The sequence below is a fragment of the Taeniopygia guttata genome, chromosome 5 (genome assembly GCF_048771995.1).
Source record: "Taeniopygia guttata chromosome 5, bTaeGut7.mat, whole genome shotgun sequence".
Taxonomy (NCBI): Eukaryota; Metazoa; Chordata; class Aves; order Passeriformes; family Estrildidae; genus Taeniopygia; species Taeniopygia guttata.
The window spans coordinates 59,976,891-60,002,032 of NC_133030.1; the positions used below are offsets into that span (position 1 = coordinate 59,976,891).

The following is a 25,142-nucleotide window of genomic DNA, read 5'->3' on the forward strand; positions in this document are numbered from 1 at the left end:
AAATTACATATGCAACTCTTTAAAATTACTTTTTATCCTTATGTAACTCCATATTTCATATTTTGATATTATTTCTATTACTATATTGTTTGGATTTATCGTATTTTACTAGTATATATGATAATTCATAAACTTCATAGTATATAACAGGCATACACAATATATCTATCTATGAAACAAAATCCTTGATTCTGCTATAGATTAAATTCCATGTCAGCTCCAACACAGGTGGTCTAATGCTGACATAAAGGTGTCTCTTCCAGGGACATGGAGAGGCTCCATCCATTGACTCATCCCGGGTCAGCAGTGCCAGTCTTTCCTCATACTCTCTTTTGCCCCATTTCTTTTTTTCTTTTTCTGTCCCAGATTCCCACTTTTTTCATGCTTGAAGTTTCAGCTCTCCTCAAAGGCAGGGAATAATTGCCTATTGCAGGTGGGGTTTGGAGACTTCAGCTCAGCATGTAGAGCAGGGCTCAATGACAACTGGGTGCCTTTTTTGGAAAGTGAAATGATAGAAAGAAGTAGAATAAACCCTCCCGCGGCAGTCCATCTTCTGAGGTGCCAGCAGAGGCTGTTGGACCTTCTCCAGAGCCTTTGCACGCATCCTCTTCTCCTTAGCACCAAATTTGTTGGTGCTAAGGAGAAGAGGTGGTTGTCTGCTGCCAGCTGCGAGCAGCACAAGCACAGCTCTGTGCACATGGCCATGGCTCCTGCCCTTCCTTCAGTTATCCTCTCCGAGAGCGATTCTTTTGAACCTCTTGTGCAGCAGCCGGTAATCCCGCATTGCCTGGGCGTGGGCAGCCGGCCGCTGCGCCAGGTGACGGAAGAGATTGGATGTCCTACCCACTTTTACATCTGGGGGTAAATTGATGTCCTGAGGAAACGTCCGGTTACCCACAATGAAGTGCTCGAGGAATTTTTGTTGCAAACATATATGCAGGCTGTCCCTGATGTCCGTCAGTCGCTCCCGGAGATGTCCCCTGCGCCACGATGACGCGGGCATGGCAATGAGCAGGTGCATGACAATGGTCTTCATGGTGTAGGTGGTAAAGCTGAGGCCCCGAACAAGGCAGGAGAAGAACTGAAGGCATTTGAGGTGCAAGCTGTCAGGGGGGGCCTGCCTGGCAATGTACTTGAAGAACTCAGCCTCTGCCACAGCGTAGGACTCACGCCAGATTGTGCTTAGTGTGTAGGCCTCTCTAGGTTGGCTGCTCACAAAGACGGCTGAGTCACCTCTCCGCACCCTGAACAGCGTCTCAATCCTGAAGCTTTCTTCACCATTGGTCACCTTGAATTGGCAGGAGCGTGCGGAGGGCAGCAGCGTTAAATGCCAGTTGTGTGACTGAGGGAAAGCTGGCCAGATTACTTTCACCAGTTGCCGGAACCAGCGGGCAGTTTTCTGCACGTCCAGGTAGGAGTCGGTGCACAGGGTGTCTAGGAGGCTGGGTTCCTGATTGCTCCTCAGCTCCTCCTCGGGGTGGTGCAGGAAGCACAGCATGTTCTCACCCAGCTGCTGCCCCGTGCAGGTGCACTCCAGCTGCACGCGGACACGGAAGTTCCTCACGTGCCTCTGCCTCGCGCTGTCCAGCTCCAGGTGGAAGCTGTGGCCTCGGGGAGGAGTCATGGGTATGAGCACACGGTACACGACATCCTGCTCACGGGGACTCCAACCTTCAAAGGCACTGCCAACCCCGATGGCTCGGTGCAGGACTGGGTAGAAACTGTAAGACAAGACATGAGCAAAGTAAAATGTATAATTGTCCATCAGGTCAGTTACCCACCCACAGCCTCTCTGCAGGTCCTGTGCAGGCCACTGTATGCGCTCCATTATATCTTGTCCAACACGATCGTCAACATCGTTGTCTTCTTCTTGGACTACATTTTCAACATCACTGTCCTTGTTTTCTGCAAGTGCAGCCCGATTGACAACATCAATTCCATCACTGTCATCTTCATTTCCAGCAACATCGCCAACTTCCTCTTCATTTGCACCATGGTTTTCTTCTTCATTCTGCTCTCTCCTCGGGCTGCTTTTCCACCGAATAATCCACAGGACCAAGACCAGGGCCAGGAGCACAGCAACAGCTAAGAGCTGCAAGTGTTGCATCTTCTTCTGGGAGAGCTGCTCCACCTCCTGCTCCAGCCGGAGCATCTCCCATTCCAGGTACTTTGCACGCGCTTCCATGCGCCAACGTGTTTCCTCATCCAAACCATCACCCACGGGCGGCGGGTACTGGATGAGACGTTGCAAGAGCGCGAACAGGGACACGACTGGATCCATGGTCTGCAGGAGGAGGGAGAGAAGGCCTTGAGTGGGGAAGGGAGGGTGGGAACTACTGGTTGCTGCAGGGAGGACAGGATGCTCAGGGTTCTGGGCGCAGGAAGGACAGGGCCCCAGACAGCTGGCAGGCAGCAAGGGCTATCCCAGTGCCCCTGGAGCTGCAGCAGCAGCAGCAGCCCTGTGGCCTGCCCAAGGCTCTCCCATGAGGGGCTGTCCCTGCAGGCAGGGGGAGAAGCCAGCCCCGGTTGCAGCGTTTCTGCCCCAGCCCTTGTCCCCAGCCCACCCTCCGCGCCGCGTGTGTACTCACCGCTTGCCCAAGCAATAGAGGGCCAGCGTTGACCTGCAGGGGCCTTTTATTGCTTCCCCCTCTGTGACACGTCCCCTGTGATGTCACAGGTGTCAGAGCGCATCACAGCCCAGCCAACCCCACCCTTTGTGACCTCAGCCAGCTCCTCCCTCAGGAACTCAGAAAGGCCCTGGTGCACTGCTTAAGGCTGCTTTTGAGTGAAGCTTCTTCAAATAACTCCCATTGTTCTGTCTTTTGGATTTATTTTCATCTGCCTTCCACTCACAATCTCATAGATATCCCTGTTGGAAGGCGCCCTTGAGGATCATTGAGTTTAAGCTTTGACTCCTCACGGGTTGAGCTACACTCGAATCTCAGAATCAGAGTGGTTGAAAAAGTCCCTGTAGATCCCACAGTGTGACCGCGAACCTAACACTGCCTACTCCTTTAAGAAATGGAGTCCTCAAATATTCCATGCCTTTTCAATCCCTCCAAGAGTGGGGACTCAGCTATTTCCCTAGGCAGCCACTTTCCACACTTGATAGTACTTTTGATGAAAGCAGTTTTTCTAAGATCCAATCTAAATATCTATATCTGATGCAACGTGAGGTCATTTTCCTTGTTCTTATTGCTTGTTTCCTTGTGTCACTGGACAAGTGGGATGTTCAGACATGCCCATTGTTAGCCAAAGATTTTGTCAACAGTTCACGTTTAAGAAATCACTCTGGCCCGCAAGTTCTAAAGATCAAATCTATTTATGAAATGAATTATTTATTAAACAAACAAGAGATAATAGATGAAAGATCTCGGAGTTACTTACTACTCAGTATAAAACTAAAAGGAACTAGAAGTAGATTAAACCATAACAAACAATGTACAACATGGAGGTATCTATATTAAAGCTTGTCAAAGAAACAGGAGTCAAATCTTACACACCACAGTGATGATGATGATAATTATTTGGATGTCTTTCACTTAACCTCCTCAGCAGTAATTGCAAAACAAGTGTCCTTGTCCACAAGAGAAACACCACACATTTCCAGAGAAATGTATAGAAAATTTCTTCTGTGTTAAAGTTTGGTATGGCTTTTTAGGGTTATAAAGTGAGGTGCCTGTCAGTCAGAAATCCAGCTTGTCTTTCCAGATCTCACTTTAACAGGAAGATGTTTCTTGGCAGCTGGGAGATGCCAGCCCACTGTTAGCCCCACAGTGTCAAAAGAAGTCACTGCAAGTCTGTTATTCCTGTTTGAATTACCTGTCCAAGTAACAAACCACAGATCAGCTCTTGAGCAGAATGAGATGCCCTGCCACACCTGGGAGAATAAATCAATCCCCACCCGGCTACAGCCTCCCTTCAGGGAGCTGTAGGGAACTGTAAGGTGCCTCTGAGGTGCTTTTTCTCTCTGCTAAACACCCCCACTATTGCAGGGGGCAGTGTTCTGAGTGCCATGACCTTTCTGAAGAAGCCTCTCAAAACACCTCGCCGTCTTTGCTCACACCGGGTGATTTCAGCTCTTTTATGATCCGGGCGACACAGAAGAAGAGACGGGGTCTTTGTGTGGAGTTCCAAGGTGAGCCTTTATTGAGCTTCTTCCTTGAGATGGTCCAGGGACGCAGAGCCACTCAGGCTGGGAAAGCAGGGATTTACACAGGGATCTTGAGGGGCGGGACAGAACACTAGGGCCAGTGGGATGAGGGCACAGGGGTGGAGTGAGGGGGAAGGGCCAATGGGATACATTAAATCTGCATGTCACAACAAGGCGTGCTGGGAGAAGCCTTTATCCTCAACCTAAGTGGGTATGGCTTGAGAGGTTTTCCCTCCAGAGGAGTGCTGTGGATTCTTTCTCTCTTGGCCCACCAGCCTCCACACCCCACTTCCCTCAGCCCTTCTTCATCAGACTTGTGCTCTTATAGAAGTGTTTCTAATAAAAAGGACTAGCAGTTGTGGACATCAATGCCCTTCAAACTACATGCTCAGGGGCCCTTCTTAATTAGTTCCTGAGCCTGCTCTCCTACAACCCTTGGGAGTAGCTCTGCGGACAGTTTTTTCCATAACACCTAAGATTTTTTTACTCAAGCACTTCTTGATTGCTGTGGCCAAGACAGCATCAATCACCACTTCACCCACAAGAACATCTCTACAGACAAACTACAGGTCTAGGAGGGCACTTTTCCTAGTTGGCTCCCACAGTACCCATGTCAAAAAGCTGCTTTCAGTGTGTACTTCCAGAATTTTCTGGGCTTGTTCAGCTCTTCCCTATGATGTCTCCATTTGCAGCTAAGAAGTTGGGGTGCACCATGAGTATGACTTTGTGTGACTGATCAATAGATTTCCTTTCATTCCTTATAGCATTATCCACCAGTGTCATCATCCTGGCTCAGTGATCCCTTAGAGACTGAGTGAAGCTCACAGAGGGAATAGATTGTCTCAGAAAAGGGATGGCAGACAGTGTCCAAGTGTGCTTTTACTCTAGAGGAAAGGTGTGGCAGCAATTCCCCCTGCTGATTGAGCAGTGCCTCCTCCATGTCCTGCATGCTCAGGTCTGTGTCAGATTTTCCCCAGGCGGTGTCTAAGGATGGGTAGCTCCTCCATACAGACCCCAGTGCACACAAGGAGGAATATTAGCGCCGCCTCTTGCACGGTCCCTGACCAGCTGCAGCTGCCAGCAAGAATTTCTGGGTCCATCTAAAATGGTCACCCTGGCTGTGACAGTATTAGAGGAAAGGGGGATGAAAGCCATCTTCGTAGCCGCTGTAGTGTGACGACCCATCCTTAAGGGAAAGGAAGCACTGAAGATTTGTGATCAAAATGAATAACAAAAGTCAGGGAGTCCACAATCAGAAAACTTTATTACCTAACTACACACTGGGCTTGGAAATCAATGTGTTAGTCCCCTGACATGAGCACAAGGCAGTGGGTTTTGGATAAAGGGGTAGGGTTAAAGGGAAGGGAAGAAAAAGAGGGAGAGATGAATTAAAGGAAGAGAGAAAGAAAAAGACAAAGAAGAAAAGAGAGACAAAAAAAGAACACCCGTCCTGGTTCCAGTGTTGATCCAGTTAATGGAATGTCAATCCTGGCTGCAGTGCCAATCCCGGCAATAATGCTGAGTTCAGCATCAGTCCAGCTGTGCTGGTCTGGTCTATGAGATGTCCAGGGTCCTGAGGGCACTTTCCAGGCTTGGGGGTTACCTTTTTATCGACAGGTTTCTCTACCCTAAACACAGGTTTCCCACTTTCTATGTCCATTAATTACCATGTACTGTCTTTTCTTTCAGGCCTTCCTGCACATGGGTCAGAGGGCTTTGGTGGTTTTTGAGGGCCTTAATCCTACTCTATAGTCCATGCCCTCTTCTTGGCCTTATTCTTGTGCTTATGCTGTACTGTGCTGTGGCTCTTTCTCACTGAAAAGTGCTGCCCTATTTCCTCCTGGCCCCCCTTCTCCAGCCATATATTGGTCTTTCTCACAGCATTTTAATACCAGCAGTCCTTGGCTATTACCAACAGTTCCTGGTTGGCTCCACTGCCATACAATTATCAATGTTAGAGACTCACTCATTGGTCCCTTATATTCTGAGAATCAAGAGCTCAAAAGGTCTCACTTTGGACAATTTACAGTTGCAACAGAGTGGGATTTAGTCATAGTAATGTTCCATCATTCAGGTCTTTTCTCTGTAACTTTGTTTGAAGGTTTGTCAACAAGGATATTATTCCACTTGGGTTCTTAGTCAGAAAAAGTCAGCAAATTAAAATAAATCAGCAAAGAAAAATAAGTTTCCAAGGCTGTTCATTAAAAAAAAAAAAAAAAAAAAAGTGCTAGTTAGACACCTGTTAGTTCCTGGGAACAAATTATGTTTCTGATGCATTCAAAAGGAGCTTAATATGAATGGAGTTTGTCAAGGCTTAGGCCTAATGAGGATTTCTCAGATTGTAGTGCAGACAGGGGCAAGGGGAGTCCATCACCACAGTCTACCCTGCAATGGAAGTCAGCTTCTCTGGGCCTCGACACGATAGTCATCTCTGGATGCTGTGCTGGGGAGACTGCCAAGACAACACTGTTATGGACAGGCTTACAACAAAAACTTCAAAATAACAAAAAAAAAAAAAAAAAGCAGGCCAGTTAATTAAAATCAAATAAGCCTGTTTAGTACAGAAAGAACAACTGGAAGCCAAAGCCTCTGGCTAGTCCGGAGACTGTTTCAACAATTTAGTAATTGTACACCTGGGGGTGTTTCCAAGGATACCAGCTCCAAGCAAAGACCCGGGTGTCACACACCCCAGGCCTTTTAAAGTCTCTCTCTTCTTCCCTTCTTGGGGCGCTCAGGATCCGTGCTCTGATCGGTTTATTCTTCTGTTGCAGATTGGCCCATAAGCTGGTGCAATCATTTTGAGATTCTTGCTTCTTATTGGCTGGTCTCTTCTCCAGACTTAATCCAAGCTGTGGCTGTGTTCTACGATGTTATACTTCTAGAAGCTTCTCTGCCCCCGCTCCACACAGATTGGCATTTCCTCCCTGGTTCCAGTCCCCTTTTAGGTGTACACAACAGTATTGAGCTCTGATACAACTAATCACCTTACTTTGTAGCCACAACATCCAACCCTGCACCACAGCCTGTTAACTACATAGCCAATTATAACTTGTTACTTGTATCAACAACAACCCTTTTTATACATACGTTGTTAACAACATTGCCCAAAAGTTTAAATTTTATTTTTTTGTTCTATGAACAACACTGTTGCTGCTGCTGATGGCAGAGTGCTGCTGCGCAGAAGCTTTTTATCTTCTCTTTCTGTATCCCACATTCTCCTCTCTTTTCCTCGGGGATGTGAGGTGGTTTTCTGCTACTGCCTGTGAAGCCCACAAGCACAGCTGTATGCATGATCACCTCTTTCAGCAGCCATTGAGCAGCACACTTGCGAGCTGACGCCGAAGATCCTGGTACTCGCTCATCACCTGAGAGTGGGCAGCTGGACACCGTGCCAGCTGATGGAAGAGATTGGGTGGCTCAGATGCTGCAATGTCCAGGGGCAAGCTAATCTCCTGAGGCAATCTCTTGTTGCCTATGATAAAGTGGTTAAGGCATTTCTCCTCCAGAGAGCAGCGCAGGTTCACACTGATATCTCGCAGGTGCCGCAAGAAATCCCTCCTGCGCCATTGTGACACGGGGAGACTGTTCAGGAGGTGCATGACGATGGTCTTCAGGGTGTAGGTGGAAAAGCCTGTGCCCAGCAGAAGGCGGCAGAAAAGCTGCAGACATCTCAGGTTGACCAACATCTCTTGCAGCCTGCAACTCACCTCAGAGCAGTCAAAGAGTGTCAATAAGGACTGGAGGGATCACAGCCTTTTCTGGAGGCAGCTCCAACCTTGGCAGAAATAAACCAACCTACAAGCCCCTGGCATGAGGCTTTCCCACTACCACTGGTCCCCCCAAAGCCAATTCTCCTGTCCCGAGGCTGAAGGTAGAAGTGAAGATGAGGAGAGCAAAGAGAAAAGCAGCTGCATAAGTTCGAGCACTAGAGTGAAGTTCCTATTAATGACTTTATGAGATGACATTACCAAATACTCCTTGGGTTAAAACTGGCTCCCCATCGCAGTAGTATGGACTTGTTTAGGTTGAAAAAGTTCTCTAAGACTGTAGAGAGTCCACCCACAAACCTGACACTGACAAGTCGACCTAGAAACCATGTCCCCAGGTGCCACATCCACACATTCCATAAGAGTCTCCAGACATGACAATATCATTAATTCCACGGGCAGCCATGACAACCCTTAACAACCTTTTCAGAGGAGAAATTTGTCCTTAATACCCAATCTAAGCCCCCCCCGACAGAAGTTGAGGCCATTTCCTCTTGTCCTCTCCCTTGTTTCCTGGGAGCAGAGCCTGACCCCCACCTGGGCTGTGGCTCCACACTTCTCTCAGGGAGTTGTAGGGAACAAGAAAGCCCCCCTGAGCCTCCTCTTCTCCATTCTCAGCCCCTCCAGCTCCCTCAGCTGCTCCTCATCAGACTTGATCACCAGACCCTTTCCTGTGCTCAGGCCTTTGCCACCACTGCTTTGGGACCTATTGCAGCATTCCACACTCCACACAGGCATCTTTTTATCTAACCCTTTCTTGCTCTGAGTGAAAGATGATCCCCTTTTCTTTGCAGTGACCTAACTTGCAGTCTGATTGCTGGCTCTGCTCGTTTACTTCCCTTTTGCATCACCCTCACAAAAGAAAAAGGCACCATACTAAAGAAACTGCTGCTAGAGGGGAGTAGAGAAAGTCAGCAAGTACTTTGTGAGCAATTCCCATCCTTTATTCATCAGTGAGTATGATTTGGGCTAGCCAAACAATTGGAAACGGTTGTTTCCCTCTTCCCCTGCTCAGGGTGCTTTAACAAGGGAAGACTGATGTTCTGGAGAGGGGAAGTACGTCCGCAGCCATTCACTTGTTATGATTCTCCAGGGCCAGAGTGGAATACATAAACCTCTGGCTCCAGCTAGAGGCCACTCACGGCTGGGTTTCTAAGCAGAACAGATCTCTCTTTATGAAGTATCACTCTGCTCCGTTAAGGTGTGTGGTACAATAGGCCCAATATCTCATAGGGAACACGAAACAAGAGAATAGAGAAATTGATGCTTCCCGAGAAGTGGCTGAACATTGCTCGTCTATGAGAAGTAGAGAATAAATGTTTTTTCTCCTTTACTTTTGCATGCACAAACTCAATTTTTTCACTTTAATTAACAGCCTTATCTCAACTGACTACTTGTTTTCCATTTTATGTTCTCTCCCCTGTCACACTAGGAAAGGGAGTGTGATGGAGTGGCTTAGTGACCACCTGGCATTCAGCCAAGGTGAACCCATTTTAAAAAAGGGTAGAAAGGAACACTCTGGAAATGACCAACCCATCAGCCTCATGTCAGTGCCTCGGAAGACCACGGAACACATCCTCCTTGAAGGTATGCTAAGGCACATGGAGAACAGGGAGGTGATTTGGGACAGCCGAGGGGGAGTCTTGCCTGACCTACCCAGTGGCCTTCAATGATGGATCGAGTACATGAAGGGACAAGGGCAAGGCTACAGGTGGCATTTATCTGGACTACCGTACAGCCTTTGACATGATCCCCAAAACATTCTCCCTAAATTTGAGAGAGATAGATTTGGTGCCTGGACTGTTGGACGGGTAAGAAATTGCATGCATGGTGCTTCCAGAGATCAACAGCTAAGAGTCAGGATGGACCTCAAAGTTCTGTTCTCTGAGCAATGTCTATTAATATCTTCATTCATCCTGTACACAGAGGTATCCTCAGCAGGTTTGCTGATGTCACCAAGCAGCAGCTGACACACCTGAAGAATGGAATGACTACTAAAGAGATGTGATGTGCTTGAGGAGTGGAACCATAGCAGTCTCATGTGGTTTAAAAAGATCAAGTATGAGGTGCTGCACCTGAGTCAGGGTAGGTCTCAGGATACATGCAGGCACAGTCCGGCCGCAGGATGCCAAGAGGATGGGAGCTCCTGCCTGTCTGTGCCCTGTCAGCCTGTTGTGTAGGCCCCAAGGCAGCCAGGCTGTTCCTACAGCACCGTGTCCCTCGCTCTCTGTGCCCGGCACCTGCGGCCCTGCTGCCCTGCTCCCGGAGCCCTGTCCCCGGGCAGAGCCGTTCCCTGCCCGGGCACTGCCCCTTGGGGTGCTCCCTGCTGTGGCCTGGGCTGGCCCCAGAGCAGGGTCCCCCTGCGGGTGGCCCCGGGCGGGCCGCGTGTCCCCGGCCGGCTGTGCCCGGGCAGCTGCCTCAGCCGTGAGGGCTGCAGAGCTGCGGGAGCCCACGGCTCTCTGCCGGCCGCGCTCCAGAGCTCCCAGCTCCAGCTGGCAGGGCCTCAGCGCCCGCCCTGTGCCCTCCCGCAGGGACAGGCAGGCCAGGCCCTGCTTGCTGCCCTCACGGCGGCATTCCTGGCCCCTGCGCTCTCCAAGGGCTTCTCCAGGGGCACCCTCCTGCGGCCTTTGGGTCCCTGCACGGGAGCCGTGAGAGACCGGCACAGGGGCTGTTGGCAAGGGCCTGGAGGGACAGCGCCAGGGCCAGTGGCTTCCCACTGACAGAGGGCAGCCTTAGGCTGGAGCTGTGCAAGGACTTCTGCTCTCTGAGGCTGCTGAGCCTCTGGCCCACGCTGCCCACAGGAGCTGTGGCTGCCCCATCCCTGGCTGTGTTCCAGGCCAGCTTGGATGGGCCTTGGAGCAACCTGGCCTAGCGGAAGGTGTCCCTGCCCTTGGCAGCAGGGCTGGGACAAGACAATTTCTAAGCACCCTTCCAAGCCAAGGCATTCTGGGATTCTGTGATCAGAGGGGCTGGGGGTGGCTTGGCTTAATTTCGGCTAGAGATAATTCACCGCTCTGAGTTTGGTTGAGTTCAAGGAGTCATGTTCATGAGCCCAGATTCACAGCCCGTGACATTTACCACTACTATAGGCCTGGCTGAGATCAATAAAGTCTTGCACACTCCAGATTCTGCACAAATTGCCTTTTATTGACACCAGAGCAAAGCGTTTTCCTGTTTGCTACTTATAAATGCACTAACTCTAGAGCAGGAATATGGGTTGTAACAGATAGTAAGACTGGATATGGCTTTACATCTGTACAAAATTTATTATCACGCATGTAATTTATTATAGGCATATGATATAGAATATATATTACAGAGTTATATTCATATTTAATGTATACAGCAAGTATATATCAGATGTATGCTATATATGTAATAAATATATCTATTTTATCAAAAACCTTCCAGACATAAAGGGACTATGAGCAACAATATGTGTCATAACAGACACTGACAATAAATATGTGTTCTACTGTTACTATTTAAACAAAATTACATATGCAACTCTTTAAAATTACTTTTTATCCTTATGTAACTCCATATTTCATATTTTGATATTATTTCTATTACTATATTGTTTGGATTTATCGTATTTTACTAGTATATATGATAATTCATAAACTTTATAGTATATAACAGGAATACACAATATATCTATCTATGAAACAAAATCCTTGATTCTGCTATAGATTAAATTTCATGTCAGCTCCAACACAGGTGGTCTAATGCTGACATAAAGGTGTCTCTTCCAGGGACATGGAGAGGCTCCATCCATTGACTCATCCCGGGTCACCAGTGCCAGTTTTCCCTCATACTGTCTGCCCCATTTCTTTTTTTCTTTTTCTGTCCCAGATTCCCACTTTTTTCATGCTTGAAATTTCAGCTCTCCTCAAAGGCAGGGAAGAACTGCATATTGCAGGTGGGGTTTGGAGACTTCAGCTCAGCATGTAGAGCAGGGCTCAATGACAACTGGGTGCCTTTTTTGGAAAGTGAAATGATAGAAAGAAGTAGAATAAACCCTCCCGTGGCAGTCCATCTTCTGAGGTGCCAGCAGAGGCTGTTGGACCTTCTCCAGAGCCTTTGCACGCATCCTCTTCTCCTTAGCACCAAATTTGTTGGTGCTAAGGAGAAGAGGTGGTTGTCTGCTGCCAGCTGCGAGCAGCACAAGCACAGCTCTGTGCACATGGCCATGGCTCCTGCCCTTCCTTCAGTTATCCTCTCCGAGAGCGATTCTTTTGAACCTCTTGTGCAGCAGCCGGTAATCCCGCATTGCCTGGGCGTGGGCAGCCGGCCGCTGCGCCAGGTGACGGAAGAGATTGGATGTCCTACCCACTTTTACATCTGGGGGTAAATTGATGTCCTGAGGAAACGTCCGGTTACCCACAATGAAGTGCTCGAGGAATTTTTGTTGCAAACATATATGCAGGCTGTCCCTGATGTCCGTCAGTCGCTCCCGGAGATGTCCCCTGCGCCACGATGACGCGGGCATGGCAATGAGCAGGTGCATGACAATGGTCTTCATGGTGTAGGTGGTAAAGCTGAGGCCCCGAACAAGGCAGGAGAAGAACTGAAGGCATTTGAGGTGCAAGCTGTCAGGGGGGGCCTGCCTGGCAATGTACTTGAAGAACTCAGCCTCTGCCACAGCGTAGGACTCACGCCAGATTGTGCTTAGTGTGTAGGCCTCTCTAGGTTGGCTGCTCACAAAGACGGCTGAGTCACCTCTCCGCACCCCGAACAGCGTCTCAATCCTGAAGCTTTCTTCACCATTGGTCACCTTGAATTGGCAGGAGCGTGCGGAGGGCAGCAGCGTTAAATGCCAGTTGTGTGACTGAGGGAAAGCTGGCCACATTGTTTTCACCAGTTGCCGGAACCAGCGGGCAGTCTTCTGCACGTCCAGGTAGGAGTCGGTGCACAGGGTGTCTAGGAGGCTGGGTTCCTGATTGCTCCTCAGCTCCTCCTCGGGGTGGTGCAGGAAGCACAGCATGTTCTCACCCAGCTGCTGCCCCGTGCAGGTGCACTCCAGCTGCACGCGGACACGGAAGTTCCTCACGTGCCTCTGCCTCGCGCTGTCCAGCTCCAGGTGGAAGCTGTGGCCTCGGGGAGGAGTCATGGGTATGAGCACACGGTACACGACATCCTGCTCACGGGGACTCCAACCTTCAAAGGCACTGCCCACCCCGATGGCTCGGTGCAGGACTGGGTAGAAACTGAAAGACAAGACATGCGCAAAGTAAAATGTATAATTGTCCATCAGGTCAGTTACCCACCCACAGCCTCTCTGCAGGTCCTGTGCAGGCCACTGTATGCGCTCCATTATATCTTGTCCAACACGATCGTCAACATCGTTGTCTTCTTCTTGGACTACATTTTCAACATCACTGTCGTTGTTTTCTGCAAGTGCAGCCCCATTGACAACATCAATTCCATCACTGTCATCTTCATTTCCAGCAACATCGCCAACTTCCTCTTCATTTGCACCATGGTTTTCTTCTTCATTCTGCTCTCTCCTCGGGCTGCTTTTCCACCCAATAATCCACAGGACCAAGACCAGGGCCAGGAGCACAGCAACAGCTAAGAGCTGCAAGTGTGGCATCTTCTTCTGGGAGAGCTGCTCCACCTCCTGCTCCAGCCGGAGCATCTCCCATTCCAGGTACTTTGCACGCGCTTCCATGCGCCAACGTGTTTCCTCATCCAAAGCATCACCCACGGGCGGCGGGTACTGGATGAGACGTTGCAAGAGCGCGAACAGGGACACGACTGGATCCATGGTCTGCAGGAGGAGGGAGAGAAGGCCTTGAGTGGGGAAGGGAGGGTGGGAACTACTGGTTGCTGCAGGGAGGACAGGATGCTCAGGGTTCTGGGCGCAGGAAGGACAGGGCCCCAGACAGCTGGCAGGCAGCAAGGGCTATCCCAGTGCCCCTGGAGCTGCAGCAGCAGCAGCAGCCCTGTGGCCTGCCCAAGGCTCTCCCATGAGGGGCTGTCCCTGCAGGCAGGGGGAGAAGCCAGCCCCGGTTGCAGCGTTTCTGCCCCAGCCCTTGTCCCCAGCCCAGCCTCCGCGCCGCGTGTGTACTCACCGCTTGCCCAAGCAATAGAGGGCCAGCATTAACCTGCAGGGGCCTTTTATTGCTTCCCCCTCTGTGACACGTCCTCTGTGATGTGACAGGTGTCAGAGCGCATCACAGCCCAGCCAACCCCACCCTTTGTGACCTCAGCCAGCTCCTCCCTCAGGAACTCAGAAAGGCCCTGGTGCACTGCTTAAGGCTGCTTTTGAGTGAAGCTTCTTCAAATAACTCCCATTGTTCTCTCTTTTGGATTTACTTTCATCTGCCTTCCACTCACAATCTCATAGATATCCCTGTTGGAAGGCGCCCTTGAGGATCATTGAGTCTAAGCTTTGACTCCTCACGGGTTGAGCTACACTCAAATCTCAGAATCAGAGTGGTTGAAAAAGTCCCTGAAGATCCCACAGTGTGACCGCGAACCCAACACTGCCTACTCCTTTAAGAAATGGAGTCCTCAAATATTCCATGCCTTTTCAATCCCTCCAAGAGTGGGGACTCAGCTATTTCCCTAGGCAGCCACTTTCCACACTTGACAGTACTTTTGATGAAAGCAGTTTTTCTAAGATCCAATCTAAATATCTATATCTGATGCAACGTGAGGTCATTTTCCTTATTCTTATTGCTTGTTTCCTTGTGTCACTGGACAAGTGGGATGTTCAGACATGTCCATTGTTTGCCAAAGATTTTGTCAACAGTTCATGTTTAAGAAATCACTCTGGCCCGCAAGTTCTAAAGATCAAATCTATTTATAAAATTAATTATTTATTAAACAAACAAGAGATAATAGATGAAAGATCTCGGAGTTACTTACTACTCAGTATAAAACTAAAAGGAACTAGAAGTAGATTAAACCATAACAAACAATGTACAACATGGAGGTATCTATATTAAAGCTTGTCAAAGAAACAGGAGTCAAATCTTACACACCACAGTGATGATGATGATAATTATTTGGATGTCTTTCACTTAACCTCCTCAGCAGTAATTGCAAAACAAGTGTCCTTGTCCACAAGAGAAACACCACACATTTCCAGAGAAATGTATAGAAAATTTCTTCTTTGTGAAAGTTTGGTATGGCTTTTTAGAGTTATAAAGTGAGGTGCCTGTCAGTCAGAAATCCAGCTTGTCTTTCCAGATCTCACTTTAACAGGAAGATGTTTCTTGGCAGCTGGGAGATGCCAGCCCACTGTTAGCCCCACAGTGCCAAAAGAAGTCACTGCAAGTCTGTTATTCCTGTTTGAATTACCTGTCCAGGTAACAAACCACAGATCAGCTCTTGAGCAGAATGAGATGCCCTGCCACACCTGGGAGAATAAATCAATCCCCACCCGGCTACAGCCTCCCTTCAGGGAGCTGTAGGGAACTGTAAGGTGCCTCTGAGGTGCTTTTTCTCTCTGCTAAACACCCCCACTATTGCAGTGGGCAGTGTTCTGAGTGCCATGACCTTTCTGAAGAAGCCTCTCAAAACACCTCGCCGTCTGTGCTCACACCGGGTGATTTCAGCTCTTTTATGATCCGGGCGACGCAGAAGAAGAGACGGGGTCTTTGTGGGGAGTTCCAAGGTGAGCCTTTATTGAGCTTCTTCCTTGAGATGGTCCAGGGACGCAGAGCCACTCAGGCTGGGAAAGCAGGGATTTACACAGGGATCTTGAGGGGCGGGACAGAACACTAGGGCCAACGGGATGAGGGCACAGGGGTGGAGTGAGGGGGAAGGGCCAATGGGATACATTAAATCTGCATGTCACAACAAGGCGTGCTGGGAGAAGCCTTTATCCTCAACCTAAGTGGGTATGGCTTGAGAGGTTTTCCCTCCAGGGGAGTGCTGTGGATTCTTTCCCTCTTGGCCCACCAGCCTCCACACCCCACTTCCCTCAGCCCTTCTTCATCAGACTTGTGCTCTTATAGAAGTGTTTCTATTAAAAAGGACTAGCAGTTGTGGACATCAATGCCCTTCAAACTACATGCTCAGGGGCCCTTATTAATTAGTTCCTGAGCCTGCTCTCCTACAACCCTTGGGAGTAGCTCTGCGAACAGTTTTTTCCATAACACCTAAGATTTTTTTACTCAAGCACTTCTTGGTTACTGTGGCCAAGTCAGCATCAATCACCACTTCACCCACAAGAACATCTCTACAGACAAACTACAGGTCTAGGAGGGCACTTTTCCTAGTTGGCTCCCACAGTACCCATGTCAAAAAGCTACTTTCAGTGTGTACTTCCAGAATTTTCTGGGCTTGTTCAGCTCTTCCCTATGATGTCTCCATTTGCAGCTAAGAAGTTGGGGTGCACCATGAGTATGACTTCGTGTGACTGATCAAGAGATTTCCTTTCATTCCTTATAGCATTATCCACCAGTGTCATCATCCTGGCTCAGTGATCCCTTAGAGACTGAGTGAAGCTCACAGAGGGAATAGATTGTCTCAGAAAAGGGATGGCAGACAGTGTCCAAGTGTGCTTTTACTCTAGAGGAAAGGTGTGGCAGACATTCCCCCTGCTGATTGAGCAGTGCCTTCTCCATGTCCTGCATGCTCAGGTCTGTGTCAGATTTTCCCCAGGCGGTGTCTAAGGATGGGTAGCTCCTCCATACAGACCCCAGTGAACACAAGGAGGAATATTAGCGCTGCCTCTTGCACGGTCCCTGACCAGCTACAGCTGCCAGCAAGAATTTCTGGGTCCATCTAAAATGGTCACCCTGGCTGTGACAGTATTAGAGGAAAGGGGGATGAAAGGCATCTTCGTAGCCGCTGTAGTGTGACGACCCATCCTTAAGGGAAAGGAAGCACTGAAGATTTGTGATCAAAATGAATAACAAAAGTCAGGGAGTCTACAATCAGAAAACTTTATTACCTAACTACACACTGGGCTTGGAAATCAATGTGTTAGTCCCCTGACATGAGCACAAGGCAGTGGGTTTTGGATAGAGGGGTAGGGTTAAAGGGAAGAGAAGAAAAAGAGGGAGAGATGAATTAAAGGAAGAGAGAAAGGAAAAGACAAAGAAGAAAAGAGAGACAAAAAAAAGAACACCCGTCCTGGTTCCAGTGTTGATCCAGTTAATGGAATGTCAATCCTGGCTGCAGTGCCAATCCCGGCAATAATGCTGAGTTCAGCATCAGTCCAGCTGTGCTGGTCTGGTCTATGAGATGTCCAGGGTCCTGAGGGCACTTTCCAGGCTTGGGGGTTACCTTTTTATCGACAGGTTTCTCTACCCTAAACACAGGTTTCCCACTTTCTATGTCAATTAATTACCATGTACAGTCTTTTCTTTCAGGCCTACCTGCACATGGGTCAGAGGGCTTTGGTGGTTTATGAGGGCCTTAATCCTACTCTATAGTCCACGCCCTCTTCTTGGCCTTATTCTTGTGCTTATGCTGTACTGTGCTGTGGCTCTTTCTCACAGAAAAGTGCTGCCCTATTTCCTCCTGGCCCCCCTTCTCCAGCCATATATTGGTCTTTCTCACAGCATTTTAATGCCAGCCAGTCCTTGGCTATTACCAACAGTTCCTGGTTGGTTCCACTGCCATACAATTATCAATGTTAGAGACTCACTCATTGGCCCCTTATATTCTGAGAATCAAGAGCTCAAAAGGTCTCACTTTGGACACTTTACAGTTACAACAGAGTGGGATTTATTCATAGTAATGTTCCATCATTCAGGTCTTTTCTCTGTAACTTTGTTTGAAGATTTGTCAACAAGAATATTATTCCACTTGGGTTCTTAGTCAAAAAAAGTCAGCAAAGAAAAATAAATCAGCAAAGAAAAATAATTTTCCAAGCCTGTTAATTAAAAAAAAAAAAAAAAAAAAAAAATTGTGCTTGTTAGACACCTGTTAGTTCCTGGGAACAAATTATGTTTCTGATACATTCAAAAGGAGCTTAATATAAATGGAGATTGTCAAGGCTTAGGCCTAATGAGGATTTCTCAGATTGTAGTGCAGACAGGGGCAAGGGGAGTCCATCACCACAGTCCACCCTGCAATGGAGGTCAGCTTCTCTGGGCCTCGACACGGTAGTCATCTCTGGATGCTGTGCTGAGGAGACTGCCAAGACAACACTGTTATAGACAGGCTTACAACAAAAACTTCAAAGTAACAAAAAAAAAAAAAAAAAAGCAGGCCAGTTAATTAAAATCAAAAAAGCCTGTTTAGTACAGACAGAACAACTGGAAGCCAAAGCCTCCGGCTAGTCCGGAGACTGTTTCAACAATTTAGTAATTATACACCTGGGGGTGTTTCCAAGGATACCAGCTCCAAGCAAAGACCCGGGTGTCACACACCCCAGGCCTTTTAAAGTCTCTCTCTTCTTCCCTTCTTGGGGCGCTCAGGATCCGTGCTGTGATCGGTTTCTTTTTCTGTTGCTGATTGGCCCATAAGCTGGTGCAATCATTTTGAGATTCTTGGTTCTTATTGGCTGGTCTCTCCTCCAGTCTTAATCCAAGCTGTGGCTGTGTTCTACGATGTTATACTTCTAGAAGCTTCTCTGCCCCCCCTCCACAAAGATTGGCATTTCCTCCCTGGTTCCAGTCCCCTTTTAGGTGTACACAACAGTATTGAGCTCTGATACAACTAATCACCTTACTTTGTAGCCACAACATCCAACCCTGCACCACACCCTGTTAACTACACAGCCAATTATAACTTGTTCCTTGTATCAACAACAACCCTTTTTATACATACGTTGTTAACAACATTGCCCAAAAGTTTAAATTTTATTTGTTTGTTCTATGAACAACACTGTTGCTGCTGCTGATGGCAGAGTGCTGCTGCGCAGAAGCTTTTTATCTTCTCTTTCTGTATCCCACATTCTCCTCTCTTTTCCTCGGGGATGTGAGGTGGTTTTCTGCTACTGCCTGTGAAGCCCACAAGCACAGCTGTATGCATGATCACCTCTTTCAGCAGCCATTGAGCAGCACACTTGCGAGCTGACGCCGAAGATCCTGGTACTCGCTCATCACCTGAGAGTGGGCAGCTGGACACCGTGCCAGCTGATGGAAGAGATTGGGTGGCTCAGCTGCTGCAATGTCCAGGGGCAAGCTAATCTCCTGAGGCAATCTCTTGTTGCCTATGATAAAGTGGTTAAGGCATTTCTCCTCCAGAGAGCAGCGCAGGTTCACACTGATATCTCGCAGGCGCCACAAGAAATCCCTCCTGCGGCATTGTGACACGGGGAGACTGTTCAGGAGGTGCATGACGATGGTCTTCAGGGTGTAGGTGGAAAAGCCTGTGCCCAGCAGAAGGCGGCAGAAAAGCTGCAGACATCTCAGGTTGACCAACATCTCTTGCAGCCTGCAACTCACCTCAGAGCAGCAAAGACTGTCAATAAGGACTGGAGGGATCACAGCCTTTTCTGCAGGCAGCTCCAACCTTAGCAGAAATAAACCAACCTACAACCCCCTGGCATGAGGCTTTCCCACTACCACTGGTCCCACCAAAGCCAATTCTCCTGTCCCGAGGCTGAAGGTAGAAGTGAAGATGAGGAGAGCAAAGAGAAAAGCAGCTGCATAAGTTCGAGCACTAGAGTGAAGTTCCTAGTAATGACTTTATGAAATGACATTACCAAATACTCCTTGGGTTAAAACTGGCTCCCCATCGCAGTAGTATGGACTTGTTTAGGTTGAAAAAGATCTCTAAGATTGTAGAGAGTCCACCCAGAAACCTGACACTGACAAGTCGACCTTGAAACCATGTCCCCAGGTGCCACATCCACACACTCCATAAGAGTCTCCAGACATGACAATATCATTAATTCCACGGGCAGCCATGACAACCCTTAACAACCTTTTCAGAGGAGAAATTTGTCCTTAATACCCAATCTAAGCCCCCCCCGACAGAAGTTGAGGCCATCTCCTCTTGTCCTCTCCCTTGTTTCCTGGGAGCAGAGCCTGACCCCCAGCTGGACTGTGGCTCCACACTTCTCTCAGGGAGTTGTAGAGAACAAGAAAGCCTCCCTGAGCCTCCTCTTCTCCATTCTCAGCCCCTTCAGCTCCCTCAGCTGCTCCTCATCAGACTTGATCACCAGACGCTTTCCTGTGCTCAGGCCTTTGCCACCCCTGCTTTGGGACCTGTTGCAGCATTCCACACTCCACACAGGCATCTTTTTATCTAACCCTTTCTTGCTCTGAGTGAAAGATGAACCCCTTTTCTTTGCAGTGACCTAACTTGCAGTCTGATTGCTGGCTCTGCTTGTTTACTTCCCTTTTGCATCACCCTCACAAAAGAAAAAGTCACCATCCTAAAGAAACTGCTGCTAGAGGGGAGTAGAGAAAGTCAGCAAGTGCTTTGTGAGCAATTCCCATCCTTTATTCATCAGTGCGTATGATTTGGGCTAGCCAAACAATTGGAAACGGTTGTTTCCCTCTTCCCCTGCTCAGGGTGCTTTAACAAGGGAAGACTGATGTTCTGGAGAGGGGAAGTACGTCCGCAGCCATTCACTTGTTATGATTCTCCAGGGCCAGAGTGGAATACATAAACCTCTGGCTCCAGCTAGAGGCCACTCACGGCTGGGTTTCTAAGCAGAACAGATCTCTCTTTATGAAGTATCACTCTGCTCCGTTAAGGTGTGTGGTACAATAGGCCCAATATCTCATAGGGAACAAGAAACAAGAGAATAGAGAAATTGCTGCTTCCCGGGAAGTGGCTGAACATTGCTCGTCTATGAGAAGTAGAGAATAAATGTTTTTTCTCCTTTACTTTTGCATGCACAAACTCAATTTTTTCACTTTAATTAACAGCCTTATCTCAACTGACTACTTGTTTTCCATTTTATGTTCTCTCCCCTGTCGCACTAGGAAAGGGAGTGTGATGGAGTGGCTTAGTGACCACCTGGCATTCAGCCAAGGTGAACCCACTACACCCATTTTAAAAAAGGGTAGAAAGGAACACTCTGGAAATGACCAACACATCAGCCTCATGTCAGTGCCTCGGAAGACCATGGAACACATCCTCCTTGAAGCTATGCTAAGGCACATGGAGAACAGGGAGGTGATTTGGGACAGCCGAGGGGGAGTCTTGCCTGACCTACCCAGTGGCCTTGAATGATGGATCGAGTACATGAAGGGACAAGGGCAAGTCTACAGGTGGCATTTATCTGGACTACCGTAAAGCCTTTGACATGATCCCCAAAACATTCTCCCTAAATTTGAGAGAGATGGATTTGGTGCCTGGACTGTTGGATGGGTAAGAAATTGCATGCATGGTGCTTCCAGAGATCAACAGCTAAGAGTCAGGATGGACTTCAAAGTTCTGTTCTCTGAGCAATGTCTATTAATATCTTCATTCATCCTGTACACAGAGGTATCCTCAGCAGGTTTGCTGATGTCACCAAGCAGCAGCTGACACACCTGAAGAATGGAATGACTACTAAAGAGATGTGATGTGCTTGAGGAGTGGAACCATAGTAGTCTCATGTGGTTTAAAAAGATCAAGTATGAGGTGCTGCACCTGAGTCAGGGTAGGTCTCAGGATGCATCCAGGCACAGTCTGGCCCCAGGATGCCAAGAGGATGGGAGCTCCTGCCTGTGTGTGCCCTGTCAGCCTGTTGTGTATGCCCCAAGGCAGCCAGGCTGTTACTACAGCACTGTGTCCCTCGCTCTCTGTGCCCGGCACCTGCGGCCCTGCTGCCCTGCTCCCGGAGCCCTGTCCCCGGGCAGAGCCGTTCCCTGCCCGGGCACTGCCCCTTGGGGTGCTCCCTGCTGCGGCCTGGGCTGGCCCCAGAGCAGGGTCCCCCTGCGGGTGGCCCCGGGCGGGCCGCGTGTCCCCGGCCGGCTGTGCCCGGGCAGCTGCCTCAGCCGTGAGGGCTGCAGAGCTGCGGGAGCCCACGGCTCTCTGCCGGCCGCGCTCCAGAGCTCCCAGCTCCAGCTGGCAGGGCCTCAGCGCCCGCCCTGTGCCCTCCCGCAGGGACAGGCAGGCCAGGCCCTGCTTGCTGCCCTCACGGCGGCATTCCTGGCCCCTGCGCTCTCCAAGGGCTTCTCCAGGGGCACCCTCCTGCGGCCTTTGGGTCCCTGCACGGGAGCCGTGAGAGACCGGCACAGGGGCTGTTGGCAAGGGCCTGGAGGGACAGCGCCAGGGCCAGTGGCTTCCCACTGACAGTGGGCAGCCTTAGGCTGGAGCTGTGCAAGGACTTCTGCTCTCTGAGGCTGCTGAGCCTCTGGCCCACGCTGCCCACAGGAGCTGTGGCTGCCCCATCCCTGGCTGTGTTCCAGGCCAGCTTGGATGGGCCTTGGAGCAACCTGGCCTAGCGGAAGGTGTCCCTGCCCTTGGCAGCAGGGCTGGGACAAGACAATTTCTAAGCACCCTTCCAAGCCAAGGCATTCCGGGATTCTGTGATCAGAGGGGCTGGGGGTGGCTTGGCTTAATTTCGGCTAGAGATAATTCACCGCTCTGAGTTTGGTTGAGTTCAAGGAGTCATGTTCACGAGCCCAGATTCACAGCCCGTGACATTTACCACTACTATAGGCCTGGCTGAGATCAATAAAGTCTTGCACACTCCAGATTCTGCACAAATTGCCTTTTATTGACACCAGAGCAAAGCGTTTTCCTGTTTGCTACTTATAAATGCACTAACTCTAGAGCAGGAATATGGGTTGTAACAGATAGTAAGACTGGATATGGCTTTACATCTGTACAAAATTTATTATCACGCATGTAATTTATTATAGGCATATGATATAGAATATATATTACAGAGTTATATTCATATTTAATGTATACAGCAAGTATATATCAGATGTATGCTATATATGTAATAAATATATCTATTTTATGAAAAACCTTCCAGACATAAAGGGACTATGAGCAACAATATGTGTCATAAAAGACACTGACAATAAATATGTGTTCTACTGTTACTATTTAAACAAAATTACATATGCAACTCTTTAAAATTACTTTTTATCCTTATGTAACTCCATATTTCATATTTTGATATTATTTCTATTACTAAATTGTTTGGATTTATCGTATTTTACTAGTATATATGATAATTCATAAACTTTATAGTACATAACAGGCATACACAATATATCTATCTATGAAACAAAATCCTTGATTCTGCTATAGATTAAATTTCATGTCAGCTCCAACACAGGTGGTCTAATGCTGACATAAAGGTGTCTCTTCCAGGGACATGGAGAGGCTCCATCCATTGACTCATCCCGGGTCAGCAGTGCCAGTCTTTCCTCATACTCTCTTTTGCCCCATTTCTTTTTTTCTTTTTCTGTCCCAGATTCCCACTTTTTTCATGCTTGAAATTTTTGCTCTCCTCAAAGGCTGGGAAGAACTGCCTATTGCAGGTGGGGTTTGGAGACTTCAGCTCAGCATGTAGAGCAGGGCTCAATGACAACTGGGTGCCTTTTTTGGAAAGTGAAATGATAGAAAGAAGTAGAATAAACCCTCCCGCGGCAGTCCATCTTCTGAGGTGCCAGCAGAGGCTGTTGGACCTTCTCCAGAGCCTTTGCACGCATCCTCTTCTCCTTAGCACCAAATTTGTTGGTGCTAAGGAGAAGAGGTGGTTGTCTGCTGCCAGCTGCGAGCAGCACAAGCACAGCTCTGTGCACATGGCCATGGCTTCTGCCCTTCCTTCAGTTATCCTCTCCGAGAGCGATTCTTTTGAACCTCTTGTGCAGCAGCCGGTAATCCCGCATTGCCTGGGCGTGGGCAGCCGGCCGCTGCGCCAGGTGACGGAAGAGATTGGATGTCCTACCCACTTTTACATCTGGGGGTAAATTGATGTCCTGAGGAAACGTCCGGTTACCCACAATGAAGTGCTCGAGGAATTTTTGCTGCAAACATATATGCAGGCTGTCCCTGATGTCCGTCAGTCGCTCCCGGAGATGTCCCCTGCGCCACGATGACGCGGGCATGGCAATGAGCAGGTGCATGACAATGGTCTTCATGGTGTAGGTGGTAAAGCTGAGGCCCCGAACAAGGCAGGAGAAGAACTGAAGGCATTTGAGGTGCAAGCTGTCAGGGGGGGCCTGCCTGGCAATGTACTTGAAGAACTCAGCCTCTGCCACAGCGTAGGACTCACGCCAGATTGTGCTTAGTGTGTAGGCCTCTCTAGGTTGGCTGCTCACAAAGACGGCTGAGTCACCTCTCCGCACCCCGAACAGCGTCTCAATCCTGAAGCTTTCTTCACCATTGGTCACCTTGAATTGGCAGGAGCGTGCGGAGGGCAGCAGCGTTAAATGCCAGTTGTGTGACTGAGGGAAAGCTGGCCACATTGTTTTCACCAGTTGCCGGAACCAGCGGGCAGTTTTCTGCACATCCAGGTAGGAGTCGGTGCACAGGGTGTCTAGGAGGCTGGGTTCCTGATTGCTCCTCAGCTCCTCCTCGGGGTGGTGCAGGAAGCACAGCATGTTCTCACCCAGCTGCTGCCCCGTGCAGGTGCACTCCAGCTGCACGCGGACACGGAAGTTCCTCACGTGCCTCTGCCTCGCGCTGTCCAGCTCCAGGTGGAAGCTGTGGCCTCGGGGAGGAGTCATGGGTATGAGCACACGGTACACGACATCCTGCTCACGGGGACTCCAACCTTCAAAGGCACTGCCAACCCCGATGGCTCGGTGCAGGACTGGGTAGAAACTGTAAGACAAGACATGAGCAAAGTAAAATGTATAATTGTCCATCAGGTCAGTTACCCACCCACAGCCTCTCTGCAGGTCCTGTGCAGGCCACTGTATGCGCTCCATTATATCTTGTCCAACACGATCGTCAACATCGTTGTCTTCTTCTTGGACTACATTTTCAACATCACTGTCGTTGTTTTCTGCAAGTGCAGCCCCATTGACAACATCAATTCCATCACTGTCATCTTCATTTCCAGCAACATCGCCAACTTCCTCTTCATTTGCACCATGGTTTTCTTCTTCATTCTGCTCTCTCCTCGGGCTGCTTTTCCACCCAATAATCCACAGGACCAAGACCAGGGCCAGGAGCACAGCAACAGCTAAGAGCTGCAAGTGTTGCATCTTCTTCTGGGAGAGCTGCTCCACCTCCTGCTCCAGCCGGAGCATCTCCCATTCCAGGTACTTAGCACGCGCTTCCATGCGCCAACGTGTTTCCTCATCCAAAGCATCACCCACGGGCGGCGGGTACTGGATGAGACGTTGCAAGAGCGCGAACAGGGACACGAGTGGATCCATGGTCTGCAGGAGGAGGGAGAGAAG

At 49.1% G+C, this 25,142-nt stretch overlaps 3 protein-coding genes across 3 annotated transcripts; all 3 read right to left on the bottom strand.

The window, feature by feature from the left end:
- Positions 1 to 453: 453 nt before the first annotated feature.
- Positions 454 to 2,281, bottom strand: LOC116807225 (inositol 1,4,5-trisphosphate receptor-interacting protein-like 1). The gene has a single exon (XM_072930658.1). It carries the CDS (start codon positions 2,279 to 2,281, stop codon positions 722 to 724), a length of 1,560 nt encoding a protein of 519 aa, XP_072786759.1. The 3' UTR covers positions 454 to 721.
- A 9,574-nt stretch (positions 2,282 to 11,855) lies between these two features.
- On the bottom strand, positions 11,856 to 13,690 carry LOC140684368 (inositol 1,4,5-trisphosphate receptor-interacting protein-like 1). Its single transcript, XM_072930660.1, has one exon. The coding sequence runs from the start codon at positions 13,688 to 13,690 to the stop codon at positions 12,131 to 12,133; it is 1,560 nt and encodes a 519-aa protein (XP_072786761.1). The 3' UTR covers positions 11,856 to 12,130.
- A 5,182-nt stretch (positions 13,691 to 18,872) lies between these two features.
- Positions 18,873 to 25,118, bottom strand: LOC140684369 (inositol 1,4,5-trisphosphate receptor-interacting protein-like 1). The gene is made up of 2 exons (XM_072930661.1): positions 23,732 to 25,118; positions 18,873 to 19,042 (listed from the first exon to the last, which is right to left on the bottom strand). Exons 1-2 carry the CDS (start codon positions 25,116 to 25,118, stop codon positions 18,873 to 18,875), a joined length of 1,557 nt encoding a protein of 518 aa, XP_072786762.1.
- Between the last annotated feature and the right edge of the window lie 24 nt (positions 25,119 to 25,142).

Excerpts from the sequence above, each read along its gene's own strand:
- LOC140684369 (XM_072930661.1), bottom strand. The coding sequence starts at position 25,118 with ATGGATCCACTCGTGTCCCTGTTCGCGCTCTTGCAACGTCTCATCCAG. Across the intron at positions 19,043-23,731 it reads CCTCGAGCACTTCATTGTGG|GCAACAAGAGATTGCCTCAG; the intron begins GTAACCGGACGT and ends ACTTTATCATAG.
- LOC140684368 (XM_072930660.1), bottom strand. The coding sequence starts at position 13,690 with ATGGATCCAGTCGTGTCCCTGTTCGCGCTCTTGCAACGTCTCATCCAG.
- LOC116807225 (XM_072930658.1), bottom strand. The coding sequence starts at position 2,281 with ATGGATCCAGTCGTGTCCCTGTTCGCGCTCTTGCAACGTCTCATCCAG.